At 40.0% G+C, this 21,479-nt stretch overlaps 1 protein-coding gene across 1 annotated transcript in view; it reads right to left on the reverse strand.

Moving 5' to 3' along the window:
• Window positions 1-57: 57 nt before the first annotated feature.
• gnav1 (guanine nucleotide binding protein (G protein) alpha v1) overlaps window positions 58-21,479 on the reverse strand; it is a 38,911-nt gene continuing 17,489 nt past the window's right edge. Inside the window, exons 4-9 of the mRNA XM_053492106.1 lie at window positions 20,986-21,146; window positions 9,656-9,784; window positions 6,587-6,716; window positions 5,504-5,575; window positions 2,841-2,928; window positions 58-2,508 (exon numbers count right to left, since the gene is read on the reverse strand). Coding sequence (XP_053348081.1) covers window positions 2,318-2,508; window positions 2,841-2,928; window positions 5,504-5,575; window positions 6,587-6,716; window positions 9,656-9,784; window positions 20,986-21,146 — 771 coding nt within the window. The 3' untranslated portion in view covers window positions 58-2,317. The remainder of the gene's footprint in view (window positions 2,509-2,840; window positions 2,929-5,503; window positions 5,576-6,586; window positions 6,717-9,655; window positions 9,785-20,985; window positions 21,147-21,479) is intronic.

Here is a 21,479-nt window from a genome sequence, read left to right on the forward strand (position 1 = left end):
GATAATTAACGTGTCACGTTTTTTTTCACATGCGAAAGGCTAAAGAGACACGGAGGTGCCAATATTTCCGTCAGAAATTGCACAGAAATGTGAAAATAAATTCCGATTGTTTCAAGTCTCAAAAAGACATCTATTTACATGAAATATCAAGGCACAGGATGGTGTGTGGTTACACACACACACACACACACACACACACCTCTGCACAAACACAGAGCACATACAGCTTCATCGCTCAACAAAAACATTATCGTGACATCATGTCCAGAGTAAAAAATAATAAAAAAAAAGAAATAAATTCAACACCCTTGGTGCTTGGCCTCAAGATAACAATACTACTATTAAACAGATTATTGCTGCATGACTTCAGAAACAGTCTGTGAGTTTTTATGTGAGTGTGTGTGTGTGTGTGTGAACTCAAGTGTGTTGTAAAACACACATTTCCTCCTGCTGATCATTAACTCACAGCTCTTTCTCTGGTCAACGTTATCAGGAAGAGAAAACAACATTTGGTATGTACGCATGAGCAAATCGACCAGCATAGGACACAAACACACGTGCACTAACACACACACACACACACACACACACACACACAGTCAGCCAGTCTGAATCTTGGACATATCATCAATTCAGTACAAAGGATGTTCGAATCAATGATTGTACAGAATAACAGAACACAGTTCTGAGAATAAAAATGTGTCTCTCTATAATCTCCTGCTACACTAATGCACTTGTCCCAGTGCTTTACTCGTGCTTGGACACCATCAAGGAAGAAAGTTTTCTCAGTACACCTGGGGGCCGTGATCAGACTGCCTGTATGATTCACATCTGAAACACCAGCCTCCCAGCAACTCAAGGTCAGGACTGTACAGGTGATGTTCCCAGCCGAGTTCCTGAAACGTGCAAGTGGTGCTGGTAAACGATTGTGTGTACAGTTCACACAGACAGATGCGTGCCTTCTGCAGGTCTGCAACAAGTTACCCGTGGATCAGGCGTCCCACTCGCTGAATGTTTTTCATTAGTTTCACGAGTGCAGTGAGCTCCGAGCCTAGTAAATAAACCGTTGCTATAGTAACGATCATGCATTACAGTACTACGTTATCAAGGCTGCTGGTGCAGGTAGTTCATCAACAACTTCTGATTAGAGAATTCAACATTTCAGACCTTCGTGTTGAGGAACTCGGATTATCTGATGCCCGACAGTGAAAAGCTTCATGAGGAAAACTTAAAATGTTTTTAAATAAAAATCAATCACTGCATTATGTCATATGTTCCAAGTCACAGCATAAATTTCTTCATTATTATTATTATTTAAAAATAGTACAAATGGATTTGGGGGAACAGCCTATATGATCAGGGCGCCAAAACTTTGTCGTTTGTGCACGATTTTTCTAAACCGTCTTCACTCAGTTGGTGTCTCCCATATACTGTATATTCACATGATCATCATCATGAGCAGAGCCTTCACTGAGTCTTCCTGTCCTGTTTAGGGGGTGGAGCCATCATGAAGTGACCAGACAAGCCATGTGATGCGCCTATTGAAGAACTCGAGTGATGGACAGATACATTAATTCCCCTCTCTTCATATCTATACCTCTGTACAGTATCGATCTCTCATTCACTCCATCTCTCTCCTTCTCTGTTGCTCTTATCTTACCTGTCCTTCTTCATATCCATCATTCTTTAGGTCTTAATTTTTTTCTTGGTCTCCATCACGCTCTCTCTTTTTCCTTTAGTTTCAGTCTCTCTCTGTATATCTTAAACACTCACTTTCTATCTCCAAATCTCCTTTTCTCTGGCTTGCCCAATATCAATCACGCTCACTCTCACTTCCTTACGTTATTTAATTGCTTCCTGTCTCTCCGTCTCTCTAAGTCACTTCCTTTATATCCACCATTCTTACTCTGTCTCTATCTACATCCATTACTCTCACTCTCATCCTGCTTTCTTTCCAGCTGTCTTTGCTTTCAGTTTTCTGTTTCTTGCTCTTTCTCAATACCCATCGTTCTATCAAACTGTCTTTCTCATATCCTTTTTTCTCATTATCTATCTCCTTCACTCACGACTTGTCATTGCACATCCATCGCTCTTGCTCCCTCTTTCTTGATCACTCTCAGTCTCTCCATATCTCTCTTCATTTAACTCTCTTTTTCTGAAGCAGAGGGCTGGGTTGAAGTTCAGAACCATGGACAGCTCATGGCATCAGCTTTCCCATTGTGAACCATCAGTTGTGTGTGTGTGTGTGTGTGCAGTTCTGCATAAGAGTTTCTCTTAGGGAAGCAATGAGATGACCAAGTAGAGTATAAAGCAGTTCTCAGAGCAGTGAAACTGCCTCCAGGTTCTCCTTAATGATGGTGTCCATCACCACCTGAAAAACCACCTGCACGTTGGAGGTGTCTGTCGCCGTGGTAAAGTGGTGGTAGATCAGCTTCCTGGGCGTGCCGTTCTGAGAGACAAACATGGAGGCGATGAAGCGTGCAGCAGAATCCACATCGCAGTCGGCACCTGCAGAGAGACAGAGAGTCAGAGAGAGAGAGAGAGAGAGAGCAGGCTTAAAAATCTGTTGAGTTTATTAAGCCATTAAATTAAGCCATTTTAATAAGTATAAAATAGAAATTATTTTTCGATGTGAAAAATCCAATTAGAAATTTTTTTATTGTAAAAAATGTGGAAAAAAACAAGTAAGAATAAAAATAAATAAAATATTTTATATATTTTGTAAATGTTCAACAAAAAGGCATTTTCTTCTTTACTTCTTTAAAACTTCAGTAAAGTGTTGTGTTTTCATATTTAGCATCTAGATAAAGAGGTGTTTATGTTTCTCTGTTCTCCATCACCTCGGTAGAGTGGCAGGTAGTGTCTGAGGTGACGACCTGAGTGCAGGATCTTCTCTTGGAAAAGATCGATTTTGTTCATGAATAAAATCTATAAAAAAAACAAAAAAACAGAACAATAAAATTAGTTTTTAATGCTTTTAAACCACATTGTTTAATTTTTTTTTTTATTTATACACGCATTTCCCTGATTAACCGCTAAATAGCAGTCAGGTTACAGCTTGGGTTAAACCTTGCTTTCCCTTATCGAGTCGTCTGATGGTTTGCAAGAACCTCCTTGAGGCCAAATGTAAGAGAGGCCAAATGTAAATGCTTCTCCATATCCTCTTTCAACTATGTCCTGCCACCTGAGGTCCCTGAGACAATCATGCCCAGTAATCCTCCTTCTTCAACCTGACAGCCTTTTTCAAGTCCTGTGTCCACCCGGAGGTTCTTAGGTTGTTGCCATGAGTCACAGATGACCTTCCGACCATTGCTTCAACAAGCCATTTTGACAAAAAAGGATTTGACCATGGCAGACTTGGACTCCACGTCCAAATCCTTTATTTATTTTTTTAAAAAGTGTCTAAAAAAAAGAAATCCATAAAAATGTCTAATGCAGTGGATAACAGTAAGAGATGTGTGATATGAGTTGGGAGGAGAGTTACAGGTCACAGAAGGCACCTAGGAACAGGAGCATGCAGACTGTTGTAGTCTTTCACAGGAGTGGTTCTGTCTTTGGTGGCACAGTGGTGTAGTGGTTAGCACTGTCGCCTTGCACCTCCAGGGTCCGGGTCCGATTCCTGGTCAGGTTCAACTCCTGTCTCTGTGTGCTTGGAGTTTGCATGTTCTCCCTGTGCTTAGTGGATTTCCGCCGGGTGCTCTGGTTTCGTCCCACAGTTCAAGACATGTAGATTAGGCTAATTGGCATTTCCAAATTACCCATAGTGTGTGTCTGTGTGTGCCCTGCCACGGATTCGTACCCTGCCTTGTGCCCAAAGTCTCCTGGGATTGGCTTCTGGCTTGCTGCGACCCTGAATACAGGATAAAGCAGTATAGATGATGAGTGAGTGATGGGTTCTGTCTGTTTCTTTTGTCCTTAGGAATTTGTTGGTCTTTCTACTGATTCCATCAAACCATCATCGCAGCAACCGCCACAAGTTTTAAGCCGGACCTTTATCCGGGCTTGGGCCTGTATCCAGTGGATAGGGTTTGGGTAAGAACTAAACCCGAGTCTTCCACATGGCAGGCGAGAAACCTACCACTGAGCCACCAAGACCAGCTTTGTTCTTATGAAGTAATTTAGCCAAAAAAAAATAATAATTAAAAGAAAAAAAAACATAAAAAATTCTGAGTGACGTTCATTAAAATGGTGTCGCTCTGATTCATAAGAACTGTTTATCACAGTTTGAAGAACAATCCAGATAATGAACGTTCACCTGGAAGATCACAGGAAAGAAACACCGTGATGTCTTGTTTGTGACAATTAAAAGTTTGGCAGATATTATTTTTGGCTTCTAACTGCATGAGTGTGTGTGTGTGTGTGTGTTCGCCTACCATTTACCAACAGCCCATCATACTCCAGGCTATTAAAACATCAGCGGCAAACAAGGAGAAAGAGAGTGGACAGAGGGGTGAGAGCGAGTGACAAGCGGAAGATGGAGGTCGTTCCAGCAGCCACGCCCTCGTGACACGACTAATGACTGGTCAGTGCTAATGTTAGCGTTCACGCTGGTGAAGCACAGAGCCGTGAGTAATGCAGCACTGAGACGATGTTTAATGAAGCGGAGTAAACGAGCTCATTAAAAACAAGCAGTAGGGTGTGTGTGTGTGTGCGTGTGTGTGAGTGTGTGTGTAATCAGAGAATGCCTTCAAAACACACCTGCAACTAAATGACCCACTGACTGAAATCCTTGGAACAGTTCCACACCCACACACAGATGCTCTCTCTCTCTCTCTCTCACACACACACACACACACACACACTTCCAATTACTGCAATCACTCGTACACACCTACATCAGACTATCTATCTATTTATAGGTCTTCCCATGTCTGTCTATCTGTCCATACGACTTATCCTGTCTGTCTCTCTGTCCATTCACCCACTCATCCTGTCTGTCTGTATGTCTGTCCTCTTATCTCTTGTTCTGTTCAGCCATCAGTTTGTTAGGTTCACCCCTCTGACTACACATCTGTCTCTCTACACATCTGTGTCTCTACACATCTGTCTGTCTTTTTCTTCCACCTGCCCGTCTCTCCGCCTATCTCCCTGTCTGTCCGTCTTCCTCTGCGCAGTGTAAACCCTGGACTCTCCTCTCTAATGGCAGGCGTGCGTTAGCTTACTGACATCTGCGTTAGCATCGATGATTGTTGCCATGGCGACTGTGAAATCAGAAACATAAAGGCCCATCGTCTCCGCTGCCACGGCGCAGGAACCCCACTGAATAAACACTCTGTTTTACACACTTACTAATGTTTACTATGAGTCCTGCTGAAACACACACACACACGGTCAGGCTCCTTAAATACAAACCCTAATAAATTCATAAACATTACGTAAGTTTATGAGTCTTCACACAGTTTCCGATCCCATCTCTGCTGCTTCCCTCAAGCGTGTGTGTGTGGGTTTATGTGTGTTTGTATATGTATGTGAGATTCTCTCTCTGGACTCCTCGTCTCTTTACCATGGAGGTGCTCTTGAAGAACACGTTGTTGCAGATGGAGGAGAACAGCCTCAGGCTCTCCTGCAGCCGGTTCTGGAGAGAAAAATACCACAGTAAGTACAAGTCGTCCCCAACTTACGACGAGTCCCGTTCCAGGAGCATGTTCGTAAGTCCGACACGTTCTTAAGTCGGATATGTTCTTAAGTTCGACAATGTGAGTCTTTGACACGAATGTACAATGTAAAGCAGACCAATCCACTTGACTAAATCTCTGTCCCCTTTCTCCACACTGCCATCATGTGGCCAAAAACTCTTACCGTGCCTAAGGAAATTAATCTCACAAGTCAGATGTTACAGTGTTGTCTCTGCGCCTCTAAATCATACTGGGAATCCCGGACGCCATTTTTTCCCAGAGCAGTTTTCCACTGTATTGGACTGTGAACTTTGTTTTGTTGAGGATTTTCTGACAATAGGATTATTCACCATCAGGACAGCTTTATAGCACAGAGATTTTCTAACATCGGGCTCCCAGACTGATTCTTTGAAACTGGTAAGGGTCACTCATTTATCCCCCCCCCCCACACACACACACAATATACCAGACTTTATACATTCACTTACAAACTGAAAATATTGTATATAATTGTAAATATTGGTATCTGGTGCACTGCAGCGTCTATTTTTTGAACAGTACATGTGAGAGCTACTTCCGCGATTTAATCTCACGGTCTGTTCGTATCTGTGGAAATCTGTAACTTGAATGTTCGTAAGTCGGGGACAACCTGTAATAAATCCCTGTGTGTGTGTGTGTGTGTGTTGAGTCATTCTTTTTTCTCTCTTTTTGAACTTTAAAAGTGTAAACTCCTCTTTTCGGAAGATGAGAAATTGAAACAAAAACGTTGACACTGGAGACTCCTTCCATACTTTAAGTAAACATCTCCTCACTTACTGGTAATGGAAAAATGTTTCCACATCACTGATAACTCTTATGTAGAGCATCTATAAACGAGTGCATTAATATTAGCCTGCGCTACGTTCTGAGAGACCGTATTGGAGGTGTGCACGCATCGGGTATAGTGTGGCGACAGTGGGCGTGGCTCTCACCATGGACGGGTCCTCTATGAGGGTCATGTCGTACCCGCTCAGAGAGACGACAAACAGCACGGCCCTGACGTCCTCGAAGCAGCTGATCCACTTCCTCCTCTCCGTCCGCTGGCCTCCGACGTCATACAGCCTGCGGAGGGACAAGAAATTATGGGATGTCCAAATTAACAACAGCAGTGTGATTATTACCCGACCGGATACAAACTATTCAGGTCTGTGATTTATTTAAACATCACGAAGAATCTTTTTTCGGCTCACAAAAGCAAATACCGTGCTCCCTTCCCCACCATCCCCCGCCTACACTTTATATCTCCTCGATCGCACATGAGTGTCGCCGGGCCACTCGTCCCTCGGCCTCAATCAGGCGAGATATATATCAGGTGTGATCTCAGAGCGGAGAGGTGCGCAGGTGACCGCGCGCGAAAAGGTCACTCTACACTCAGAGCGCTGTTTCTCATTTCCTTTTCCTCCTCCTGAATTCGGGAGAAGCGCTCCTGTACACGTCTGCCATGGGTGGGAACGAGAGATGGAGCATGCACACACTCTTACACACACACACTCTCACACACACACACACACACACACACACATATAGAGAATGGCTGCACAGGGAGAGCTAAAGCAGTACTTCACCTAATGAAACAATACATCTATGTCCACACACACACACACACACACACACAACGCATCAGTGCGGTGTGTTTGATAAACCGGACCCTGTATTTGTTTGATACAGACACACAAACACTGCGCTACTGTAGTCTCTCCGTTTTATACATTTTATTATATATTATATATCAAAATACACAAACATAGAAACAAAAAAAAAAAACAGTGTGTGAGTTAAAGATCGTTCTAACAGTAATTATTCTCTTTCTGTGCGACCCTACATACCCTGTGTGTGTGTGTGTGTGTGTGTGTGTGGAGTCACTTAAACGGCTCTACACAAAAGAACAGAGGAGATACGCTGAGAATAATTTACATACGTCTGAAATCCCTCATAATACTCTGCAGAAGTGTGTGTTCAATATGACAGTTTAATAACGCAAATGTCGCGCGCACACACACACACTCACACACAGTATTGAGGGACAGACTCACAGCTCTAAACTTTATAAATCTACTATGTCATCTTTTATTATTAATACAGTCTGAGTAATAACACAGTGTTACCGGGGGTTAGAATCTCACACACACTCTCTCTCACACACACACATACACACATTTCAACCTAAAACTTTCCTCTAAAACAGAAACTATTCAACTGTTGATTGTGTGCTGCGTTCTCTGAGTAATGAGTCAGAGTGAGACGGAGAGTGAAAGTGTGAGAAAGACAGTAAGACAGAGTGAGATAGAGATAGTGGGGGAAAGGTAAAGTAGACATAGTGGGATAGAGTGAGACTGCAAGATAGCAAGGTGAGACAGTGAGAGAAACAGACAGAGTAAGACAGAGTGAGACATACGGTGGGACAGAATGAGACAGAGTGCTATATAGCCAAAGTGAGACAGTCAGACTTGGATACAGCATGGGACAGAGTAAGACAGGCAGTATGAGAGACAGAGTGAGAGAGAATGAAACAGTATGTGTGAGAAACTGAGATATACAAAGTGAGACATACAGAGAGACAAGGGGAGAGTGGAGCACACAGAGTGAGACAGAGTATGACTGTCAAAGTGAGACACACAGAGTGAGACAGTCAGAGTGTGAATGTTTGAGTCATACAGGTGAGACACTGTGAGACAGCGAAGCACACAGAATGAGACAGTGAGACACAGGCATCATTAAGACAGAGTAGGACTGTCTAAGTGAGACAAAGTAAAACGCGGTGAGACAGACAGAATGAGAGTAAGACATATAGAGCGAGACAATCTGAGTAAGACATTCCAAGTAAGACAAAGTGAAAGTCAGTGAGACAGACAAATGAGAGACACAGGGAGATAAAGACAGACACAGAGCGAGACAAAAAGACAGGTTGTTGTGAAGTGATGTTTATTATGTAGTTGTGATTATTTATTCCACCTGCACAGGATTTATCTAAACAACAAACACACGTTACATGAATTAATAAATAAATATTACAAACCATTAGTATTCATTTAACTCTGTACACTTTCTGTGTGTTTGGTGTTAATCCATCTGATTAGCACAATCACACACACACGCACACACACGCACACACTTTCACTTCATCACTTTAATTCCATTGATCTTTTCATTTCATTTATTCAGTTATTCACGGCTGTTTTGATGTTAATTCGCTTTAAATAGTTTTTAAAGCACCTTCTACTGTACATGATAATTTATAGAATAATGTTAGATCCATGGAAGCAGTGTTTAAGGCGTTAAGACCCGTGTCCCGTCACCTGTAAAAACCTGTTAACCCAGGAGGGTTTATTTAAGAAACAAAATAAAAACACCCACATCTGTAAAACATGTTTATTTAATAATAATTTTATTAAACACACATTAAGTGAATGGCAGTGGTTTGGTTTTACCTGTGAGGACTAATTAATAAATCTGTACAAACACATCTGCACTCACTCACAGCTGTTTGAGAAACATTCAGTTTCAAACCGCTTCATGAAAACGTCACGTTATGGGAATACCATTTGACGCAGACGTGCGCTGAGCTCCTCTTCAACCCAAACCGAGCGAGACAGCGCTGACTTAATGCTGGGGATAAACGGATAAAGATGTGTAGGTGTGTGTGTGTGTGTGTGTGGGATAGCAACGCCTCATAATCCAAACCTCTCATAACCTCCTCAGATTTGAAATGAAGTGCGCATGTAATCGAGCCCATTATCATCCAAATGGTCTGCATGGCAAAGAATTACCCACGTCACCCCTCCAGACACTCGGGAAGTGTTTAATCAGGCGCGTGGCGAGGGAGTGTGAGCGTAATGAAACGTGAGCGGACGATCGAGGGGTTAATATTAGTGTGGCGTAGTTAAAGGAGCACCGAGGGAGGACACAGTCTGTTAATTTATTCTTCTTTTATTTGTTCAGAGAAGAACTGAAGAGAAGCAGTGGATCATACGTTATACTGTAGAAGTGTAGAGGTGTTTTACCTGAACACCAGGTGTTTGACTTTAAACTGCGTCTCGATGACGCCTGTGGTCCGTATTCTGACCCTCAGCACGTCCGTCTCCGTGGGCACGTAGTCGGGCGACACGATCCGGGCCATGTTGTCGAAAAAACTACAGAAAGTTAGAAAAAAAACAAAGCATAAATGAATTCAAAGGCTCTATTCTTTATCTTAAGCTGTTTATTAATGACAGTGTGTGAAGAGGTTAGAAACCCTATTTGTATTCAGGGTGTTACCCAAACTACAAAGGATTTGCATTTACAAACGATGAGTGACGATGTCTTTAATTAAGCAGGATTATCCTCATCGTCCTCTGGGTTTAGAGACAACGAACATGGCATCGCTTTTTATGACGTTCAAAATCAACCTACAGTTTTGTTTAACGTCCTCTAGAGGGTGACGTCCAGCGTGAACTCAGTGACCAGGTTAGTCAGAAGAAGGGGTTAGGGAGAAACTCTTCACTCTACAGGCGCTGGCTTCAGGACAATCAGTGTTGGGGTTCCTCCTCCCTGAAGCCAGAGAACCTGACTTTAAAACCTACACTAGCTCCTGTGGGATTGTTCACAATAAACAGCTTCTCTTGTATAGAGATACGTTGATGATTTATCTGGCTTTGTTTTACTGCTATATGGAGTTACTAGACACACATACACACACATGCACACACACGTACACAGATACACAATAGCACATGCCTCCAGGTGCCAAAGCGATTAGTTGACATTCCAACATAGTCTGATCAGATGAACCCCCTGCCCCGAAGTTCTTGTCTGTGGTGGGTGTGTGTGTGTGTGTGTGTGTGTGTGTGTTTGTTTTGACACACAGAGACGGCTTAGTGGCTTTAAGGTCTCAAAAGCTCACAGCAGGCAGTGACAGCTATGGTCGTGTCCGACTCCCCTGCCCCCCGCTGCTCTAACCCCCCCTTCTCCCCTCCCCGATTATCATCATGCAATCCCACAAACACACACACACACACACACACACACACAGGCTCATTCCTCCACTATGAAGTACAGGATTACGTCTTCAGGTTAGACGTGAATAATGATAACTTAGGGTTATTGAATTTTGAGAAGTTTTCTGAACAACGCGGTTAATGGGGGGTGTTAGTCTCTGTGCAGGAGGAGTGTGTGTGTGTGTTATATCATATGTCAGTAATGTGAGTGTTGTGCAGTGAGTGTTACAAGTAACAGTAGTGTTTATCTGTTCAGATACTCAGGTTAGAAAACATTCAGGGAGCAGGACACACCCATGAGCAGGACACACCCATGAGCAGGACACACCTCTGGGAACACACCCATGAGCAGGACACACTCTAGTAATAAGAGAAACACTCTAGTGATAAGGGAAACACTCTAGTGATAAGGGAAACACTCTAGTGATAAAGAAACACTCTAGTGATAAGGGAAACACTCTAGTGATAAGAGAAACACTCTAGTGATAAGGGAAACACTCTAGTGATAAGGGAAACACTCTAGTGATAAAGAAACACTCTAGTGATAACGGAAACACTCTAGTGATAAAGAAACACTTTATTAATAAGAGAAACACTCTAGTGATAAGGGAAACACTCTAGTGATAAGGGAAACATTATAGTGATAAGGGAAACACTCAAGTGATAAGGAAACATTATAGTGATAAGGAAACACTGAAGTGATAAGGAAACACTCTAGTGATAAGGAAACATTATAGTGATAAGGAAACACTGAAGTGATAAGGAAACACTCTAGTGATAAGGAAACATTATAGTGATAAGGAAACACTGAAGTGATAAGGAAACACTCTAGTGATAAGGAAACATTATAGTGATAAGGAAACACTCTAGTGATAAGGGAAACACTCAAGTGATAAGGGAAACACTCTAGTGATAAGGGAAACACTCTAGTGATAAGGGAAACACTCTAGTGATAAGGAAACATTATAGTGATAAGGAAACACTGAAGTGATAAGGAAACACTCTAGTGATAAGGAAACATTATAGTGATAAGGAAACACTCTAGTGATAAGGGAAACACTCTAGTGAAAAGGGAAACACTCTAGTGATAAGGGAAACACTCTAGTGATAAAGAAACACTCTAGTGATAAGGGAAACACTCTAGTGATAAAGAAACACTTTATTAATAAGAGAAACACTCTAGTGATAAGGGAAACATTATAGTGATAAGGGAAACACTCAAGTGATAAGGAAACACTCTAGTGATAAGGAAACATTATAGTGATAAGGAAACACTCTAGTGATAAGGGAAACACTCAAGTGATAAGGGAAACACTCTAGTGATAAGGGAAACACTCTAGTGATAAGTAAACATTATAGTGATAAGGAAACACTCTAGTGATAAGGGAAACACTCAAGTGATAAGGGAAACACTCTAGTGATAAGGGAAACACTCTAGTGATAAGGAAACATTATAGTGATAAGGAAACACTGAAGTGATAAGGAAACACTCTAGTGATAAGGAAACATTATAGTGATAAGGAAACACTGAAGTGATAAGGAAACACTCTAGTGATAAGGAAACATTATAGTGATAAGGAAACACTCTAGTGATAAGGGAAACACTCTAGTGATAAGGGAAACACTCTAGTGATAAGGAAACATTATAGTGATAAGGAAACACTGAAGTGATAAGGAAACACTCTAGTGATAAGGAAACATTATAGTGATAAGGAAACACTCTAGTGATAAGGGAAACACTCTAGTGAAAAGGGAACATTATAGTGATAAGGAAACACTCTAGTGATAAGGGAAACACTCTAGTGATAAGGGAAACACTCAAGTGATAAGGGAAACACTCTAGTGATAAGGGAAACATTATAGTGATAAGGGAAACACTCAAGTGATAAGGAAACACTCTAGTGATAAGGGAAACATTATAGTGATAAGGGAAACACTCAAGTGATAAGGAAACATTATAGTGATAAGGAAACACTGAAGTGATAAGGAAACACTCTAGTGATAAGGAAACATTATAGTGATAAGGAAACACTCTAGTGATAAGGGAAACACTCAAGTGATAAGGGAAACACTCTAGTGATAAGGGAAACACTCTAGTGATAAGTAAATATTATAGTGATAAGGAAACACTCTAGTGATAAGGGAAACACTCAAGTGATAAGGGAAACACTCTAGTGATAAGGGAAACACTCTAGTGATAAGTAAACATTATAGTGATAAGGAAACACTCTAGTGATAAGTAAACATTATAGTGATAAGGAAACACTCTAGTGATAAGGGAAACACTCTAGTGATAAGGGAAACACTCAAGTGATAAGGGAAACACTCTAGTGATAAGGGAAACATTATAGTGATAAGGGAAACACTCAAGTGATAAGGAAACACTCTAGTGATAAGGGAAACATTATAGTGATAAGGGAAACACTCAAGTGGTAAGGAAACACTCTAGTGATAAGGAAACATTATAGTGATAAGGAAACACTGAAGTGATAAGGAAACACTCTAGTGATAAGGAAACATTATAGTGATAAGGAAACACTCTAGTGATAAGGGAAACACTCAAGTGATAAGGGAAACACTCTAGTGATAAGTAAACATTATAGTGATAAGGAAACACTCTAGTGATAAGGGAAACACTCAAGTGATAAGGGAAACACTCAAGTGATAAGGGAAACACTCTAGTGATAAGGGAAACACTCTAGTGATAAGTAAACATTATAGTGATAAGGGAAACACTCTAGTGATAAGGGAAACACTCAAGTGATAAGGGAAACACTCTAGTGATAAGGGAAACACTCTAGTGATAAGTAAACATTATAGTGATAAGGAAACACTCTAGTGATAAGTAAACATTATAGTGATAAGGAAACACTCTAGTGATAAGGGAAACACTCTAGTGATAAGGGAAACACTCAAGTGATAAGGGAAACACTCTAGTGATAAGGGAAACACTCTAGTGATAAGGAAACATTATAGTGATAAGGAAACACTGAAGTGATAAGGAAACACTCTAGTGATAAGGGAAACACTCTAGTGATAAAGAAACACTCTAGTGATAAGGGAAACACTCTAGTGATAAGGGAAACATTATAGTGATAAGGGAAACACTCAAGTGATAAGGAAACACTCTAGTGATAAGGAAACATTATAGTGATAAGGAAACACTGAAGTGATAAGGAAACACTCTAGTGATAAGGGAAACACTCTAGTGATAAAGAAACACTCTAGTGATAAGGGAAACACTCTAGTGATAAGGGAAACATTATAGTGATAAGAAAAACACTCAAGTGATAAGGAAACACTCTAGTGATAAGGAAACATTATAGTGATAAGGAAACACTGAAGTGATAAGGAAACACTCTAGTGATAAGGGAAACACTCTAGTGATAAAGAAACACTCTAGTGATAAGGGAAACACTCTAGTGATAAGGGAAACATTATAGTGATAAGGGAAACACTCAAGTGATAAGGAAACACTCTAGTGATAAGGAAACATTATAGTGATAAGGAAACACTCTAGTGATAAGGGAAACACTCAAGTGATAAGGGAAACACTCTAGTGATAAGGGAAACACTCTAGTGATAAGGGAAACACTCTAGTGATAAGGAAACATTATAGTGATAAGGAAACACTGAAGTGATAAGGAAACACTCTAGTGATAAGGAAACATTATAGTGATAAGGAAACACTCTAGTGATAAGGGAAACACTCTAGTGAAAAGGGAAACACTCTAGTGATAAGGGAAACACTCTAGTGATAAAGAAACACTCTAGTGATAAGGGAAACACTCTAGTGATAAAGAAACACTTTATTAATAAGAGAAACACTCTAGTGATAAGGGAAACACTCTAGTGATAAGGGAAACATTATAGTGATAAGGGAAACACTCAAGTGATAAGGAAACACTCTAGTGATAAGGAAACACTCTAGTAATAAAAGAAACACTCTAGTGATAAGGGAAACACTCAAGTGATAAGGAAACACTCTAGTGATAAGGAAACACTCTAGTAATAAGAGAAACACTCTAGTGATAAGGAAACACTCTAGTGATAAGGAAACACTCTAGTGATAAGGAAACACTCTAGTGATAAGGGAAACACTCTAGTGAAAAGGGAAACACTCTAGTGATAAGGGAAACACTCTAGTGATAAAGAAACACTCTAGTGATAAGGGAAACACTCTAGTGATAAAGAAACACTTTATTAATAAGAGAAACACTCTAGTGATAAGGGAAACACTCTAGTGATAAGGGAAACATTATAGTGATAAGGGAAACACTCAAGTGATAAGGAAACACTCTAGTGATAAGGAAACATTATAGTGATAAGGAAACACTCTAGTGATAAGGGAAACACTCAAGTGATAAGGGAAACACTCTAGTGATAAGGGAAACACTCTAGTGATAAGTAAACATTATAGTGATAAGGAAACACTCTAGTGATAAGGGAAACACTCAAGTGATAAGGGAAACACTCTAGTGATAAGGGAAACACTCTAGTGATAAGTAAACATTATAGTGATAAGGAAACACTCTAGTGATAAGGGAAACACTCAAGTGATAAGGGAAACACTCTAGTGATAAGGGAAACACTCTAGTGATAAGTAAACATTATAGTGATAAGGAAACACTCTAGTGATAAGTAAACATTATAGTGATAAGGAAACACTCTAGTGATAAGGGAAACACTCTAGTGATAAGGGAAACACTCAAGTGATAAGGGAAACACTCTAGTGATAAGGGAAACATTATAGTGATAAGGGAAACACTCAAGTGATAAGGAAACACTCTAGTGATAAGGGAAACATTATAGTGATAAGGGAAACACTCAAGTGATAAGGAAACATTATAGTGATAAGGAAACACTGAAGTGATAAGGAAACACTCTAGTGATAAGGAAACATTATAGTGATAAGGAAACACTCTAGTGATAAGGGAAACACTCAAGTGATAAGGGAAACACTCTAGTGATAAGGGAAACACTCTAGTGATAAGTAAATATTATAGTGATAAGGAAACACTCTAGTGATAAGGGAAACACTCAAGTGATAAGGGAAACACTCTAGTGATAAGGGAAACACTCTAGTGATAAGTAAACATTATAGTGATAAGGAAACACTCTAGTGATAAGTAAACATTATAGTGATAAGGAAACACTCTAGTGATAAGGGAAACACTCTAGTGATAAGGGAAACACTCAAGTGATAAGGGAAACACTCTAGTGATAAGGGAAACATTATAGTGATAAGGGAAACACTCAAGTGATAAGGAAACACTCTAGTGATAAGGGAAACATTATAGTGATAAGGGAAACACTCAAGTGATAAGGAAACACTCTAGTGATAAGGAAACATTATAGTGATAAGGAAACACTGAAGTGATAAGGAAACACTCTAGTGATAAGGAAACATTATAGTGATAAGGAAACACTCTAGTGATAAGGGAAACACTCAAGTGATAAGGGAAACACTCTAGTGATAAGGGAAACACTCTAGTGATAAGTAAACATTATAGTGATAAGGAAACACTCTAGTGATAAGGGAAACACTCAAGTGATAAGGGAAACACTCAAGTGATAAGGGAAACACTCTAGTGATAAGGGAAACACTCTAGTGATAAGTAAACATTATAGTGATAAGGGAAACACTCTAGTGATAAGGGAAACACTCAAGTGATAAGGGAAACACTCTAGTGATAAGGGAAACACTCTAGTGATAAGTAAACATTATAGTGATAAGGAAACACTCTAGTGATAAGTAAACATTATAGTGATAAGGAAACACTCTAGTGATAAGGGAAACACTCTAGTGATAAGGGAAACACTCAAGTGATAAGGGAAACACTCTAGTGATAAGGGAAACACTCTAGTGATAAGGAAACATTATAGTGATAAGGAAACACTGAAGTGATAAGGAAACACTCTAGTGATAAGGGAAACACTCTAGTGATAAAGAAACACTCTAGTGATAAGGGAAACACTCTAGTGATAAGGGAAACATTATAGTGATAAGGGAAACACTCAAGTGATAAGGAAACACTCTAGTGATAAGGAAACATTATAGTGATAAGGAAACACTGAAGTGATAAGGAAACACTCTAGTGATAAGGGAAACACTCTAGTGATAAAGAAACACTCTAGTGATAAGGGAAACACTCTAGTGATAAGGGAAACATTATAGTGATAAGAAAAACACTCAAGTGATAAGGAAACACTCTAGTGATAAGGAAACATTATAGTGATAAGGAAACACTGAAGTGATAAGGAAACACTCTAGTGATAAGGGAAACACTCTAGTGATAAAGAAACACTCTAGTGATAAGGGAAACACTCTAGTGATAAGGGAAACATTATAGTGATAAGGGAAACACTCAAGTGATAAGGAAACACTCTAGTGATAAGGAAACATTATAGTGATAAGGAAACACTCTAGTGATAAGGGAAACACTCAAGTGATAAGGGAAACACTCTAGTGATAAGGGAAACACTCTAGTGATAAGGGAAACACTCTAGTGATAAGGAAACATTATAGTGATAAGGAAACACTGAAGTGATAAGGAAACACTCTAGTGATAAGGAAACATTATAGTGATAAGGAAACACTCTAGTGATAAGGGAAACACTCTAGTGAAAAGGGAAACACTCTAGTGATAAGGGAAACACTCTAGTGATAAAGAAACACTCTAGTGATAAGGGAAACACTCTAGTGATAAAGAAACACTTTATTAATAAGAGAAACACTCTAGTGATAAGGGAAACACTCTAGTGATAAGGGAAACATTATAGTGATAAGGGAAACACTCAAGTGATAAGGAAACACTCTAGTGATAAGGAAACACTCTAGTAATAAAAGAAACACTCTAGTGATAAGGGAAACACTCAAGTGATAAGGAAACACTCTAGTGATAAGGAAACACTCTAGTAATAAGAGAAACACTCTAGTGATAAGGAAACACTCTAGTGATAAGGAAACACTCTAGTGATAAGGAAACACTCTAGTAATAAAAGAAACACTCTAGTAATAAGAGAAACACTCTAGTGATAAGGAAACACTCTAGTGATAAGAGAAACACTCTAGTGATAAGGGAAACACTCTAGTGATAAGGGAAACACTCTAGTGATAAGGAAACACTCTAGTGATAAGGGAAACACTCAAGTGATAAGGGAAACACTCTAGTGATAAGGGAAACACTCTAGTGATAAGGAAACATTATAGTGATAAGGAAACACTCTAGTGATAAGGGAAACACTCTAGTGATAAGGGAAACACTCTAGTGATAAGGAAACATTATAGTGATAAGGAAACACTGAAGTGATAAGGAAACATTATAGTGATAAGGAAACACTCTAGTGATAAGGAAACACTCTAGTAATAAGGGAAACACTCAAGTGATAAGGAAACACTCTAGTGATAAGGAAACACTCTAGTAATAAGAGAAACACTCTAGTGATAAGAGAAACACTTTAGTGATAAGGGAAACACTCTAGTGATAAGGGAAACACATTAGTGATCGGCAAACACATGATCGGGAAACACCAACTTCTGTATTATGATAAACTGTTTTTTGGATACATTCATAAGTTGAAAATTTCTTTCAATCATCTCTTGGAAGCAAAGGTAAAAAAAGACAGACAGACATTAATGACATGAGTGACAGAGAGACAGAAAATGAGGGACCGCAGATGGACGAAGGAAATGTGGAAAAATCTGACCTTTCACATAGATGAAAAGTGTGTTTGTGTGTGTGTGTGTTTGTGTGTGTGCATGTGGGAAACACACAGAGCAATAGACATCATAAAAAAAAAGAAAAGAAAACCACAAACCAAAAAAAAAACAAAGTAAAAGTGTGTTTGTGTGTGTGTGTGTGTGTGTGTGTTTCTTTGGTAAATGAAACTACTTTGTTGTTAAATCAGTGCGGTGTAGGAGAGATAAACACTCGGGTGTGCTGCTGCAGGAAAACAATCACCGTCATGGTGGGAACACAGTGACTCCGCTTTCATCACACAACACCTTTTTATTTTACTCTAGCACCCCACACACACACACACGCACACACACACACACAGTTTTAAAATGTGGTACAGTCTGACAATAAATCTAAAATGAACAGCTCCAGGGTGGCCACGCTCTCCATTTAAACACAACTACACACTACTAACTGCCACTTAAAACACACACACACACACACACACAAACACACACACATATATACACCTCTCTAACTCAGATCCTCATTTGCTGTGACGCACACTGCACTCTTGCGCTACAGGAGACCCGAGCTGCTGAATTTAAATAATTACCCTCCCGGTGTTTTATCTCTCTCTCTTAAACACGCGCGCACACACACACACACACAAACAAAACCAAAAAAAACAGACCCACAAACACTCCCACACACAAACAAACACCATCTAAACTGCTTATACACACACACACACACACTAATCACTAGCTGTGCAGACTTCATACACACGTCCTGTATTAGATTACCGCCGTGGTGTTTATAAGAGCAGAGCCGTGAATATTCCCTGTGTAACTATTGTTACAGTCATACACACTTTACACACATTTAACAATTTTAAGAACATGTCTCATGACTGGAAAAACTGGACAAACCCTCTGTGACGTCACTCTCGGGTTTTCTAAAGAGCGGTGTTGAAGCGCGGCTGTACGTCACCTGGTCTCCACCATACTGCCAGGAGCTGACTCCGCCTAAAACCCGGTTAATCCATAAATGGGCAAACGGGCGGAGCCAACGGAGACTGACTGTTGGTTGGAACATGTCTACTTACATCTGCTACCAGGAGCAAGTTAGCTTTAGTTCTAACCGTACTTTGCATCTGATTAAACTCAGTCAAGTGACAACTCCTACATTTTTTGTGCTAATTTAAACCACAATGATTTGTTGGTTGGCTAAAATTATGCATAGCAGCCAGATAGCGTTTTGACACCTGCGTGCAGCTGTCACTTAAATCAGCCACGCCCTCTAATGATGCATAACTTTATGGCTTAATAAAATATGAACTGATAAGTTCAGGATGAGTTATAAACTTATTTATACCTATTGGACATTTTGACATGGGGATTAACTCACTTTTCAGAGCTCACTTCTAGTGGCCATTTCAGGTACTGTACATTTTGCCACTTCTGCATTAGCCTCCTTATGGTCCTAGCTTCTCACCACTAGCGCTCCTAAACTACCCAGGCTGGGCTTGATGAGATTGATTATGATCAGTATCACAGACGAGTGATGAGGAAGCTGTTCGTTGTTGCTTTCGGGGCGTAAAATTTGAATCGTAAATTCGCCAAGACGTTACATCTCACGTTCACACGCTTCGCTTCACTCACGCTGGTGTTTATCCGACGAAATGTTGAAAATGTTCTCGTATTCTCTCAGTCGCTCTCTAAAATCAGTTTTTATTTTCATGTTTGTTTGTTCCACCTGTAGTTGTTCCACCCAGAAGTTTCATGTCACTGTTAGGATAGATAGGACGTAGGATTACTGTACATAAAAAAACGTGCGCTTGTGAGAAGGAAAAAAAAACAGGCAAAAAAAACAAATAATAAGAAAAGAGTAATTATAGCAAACTGTTTTAATTACAGACAGTTATACAGAATAAAGATTAGACAAGGAGCACAATCAGGACAACATGACCAAAACAAAACATAAAAAAAAAAAAACTTAAAGTGTGAACTTTGATCCAGAATGATTGTAATAGAATATTCATGAACTATAGAAAAAGAAAAAAGATCAGAGGTCACTGGTGAGGTCACGGCAGCGCAATTAAGTGTCTTGTGGAAAATCTTCATCTCATTTCTGCTCTGTTTGTCGGCAGATTAATGTATTCATGGGTAATAAATTGGCACATTTCTACTACTGTGTGTGTGTGTGTGTGTGTGTGTGGAGACGAACAGGAACTAATGTTCTTATAGAGCGTGTGAATGAACATTATAACAGGACAGGGAATAAATCTGGAAATAAACGTTCAAAAAGTAATTACAAGTGTGGTGGTCAAGGGTGCACATACTTTTGCACGTATACTGTATTTTTGTAAAACTAGATAAATTTTTTCTCCATTTTTATAAAGATAAAATCCCATGTAAGCCGTATAAGTTTTAACGCTTGGTGAAATTCAGGGTGTCAATACTTATGTGCATCACTGTTACTTTACCGTTACTAGAACACGCTGTGTGTTGCCATGGAAATGAACCAACACCTCCTGACCAATCAGAATCAGAGTTAGAGTCTCAATTAGAGTCTGACTTTACAGTATGGATTAAAACAACACAACCTGAACACCACTGTGTATAATAAACAATTGTGTGTGTGTGTGTGTGTGTGTGTGTGTGTGTTACTCACTATAGTGCCGAGTCATTGAGTTCGAACTCGTAGCCTCGCGCCGCTGCAGACCGCACCCCCTGATCCGCCCACAGACAGGAAAGGGCGTGGCTTATAAACGGGAAGAGCAACTGCTCCTCATCAAAGCAGCGCCCACATGACAGAACAGAGTGGGCGTGGACCTGTGGATCACACACACACACACACACACACACACACACACACATACGTCAGCTCATCAGCCTCCGCAGAAACATTCAGTCAGGTTTTTTCTACTCAAAACGCAAGATTTATTTAGAAAAAATAAATAAATAAAACACAAAGCTTATGAGGAGGCGAGAGGATCTGTTTAAAAAGAGAGAGCCATCTGTATGACTGTTATCACCACTGCATGGTAATTAGCCACCGCCGCGCATGCTAACCGCCTGCTAATTACACACTGTGTGTTTAAGGAAAAAAGGAGAAAAAGAGAGAGAGAGAGATGACACGGCAGTGATGTAACTGCACCTGCTAAA

Source organism: Clarias gariepinus, chromosome 3, assembly GCF_024256425.1.
Source record: "Clarias gariepinus isolate MV-2021 ecotype Netherlands chromosome 3, CGAR_prim_01v2, whole genome shotgun sequence".
Taxonomy (NCBI): domain Eukaryota; kingdom Metazoa; phylum Chordata; class Actinopteri; order Siluriformes; family Clariidae; genus Clarias; species Clarias gariepinus.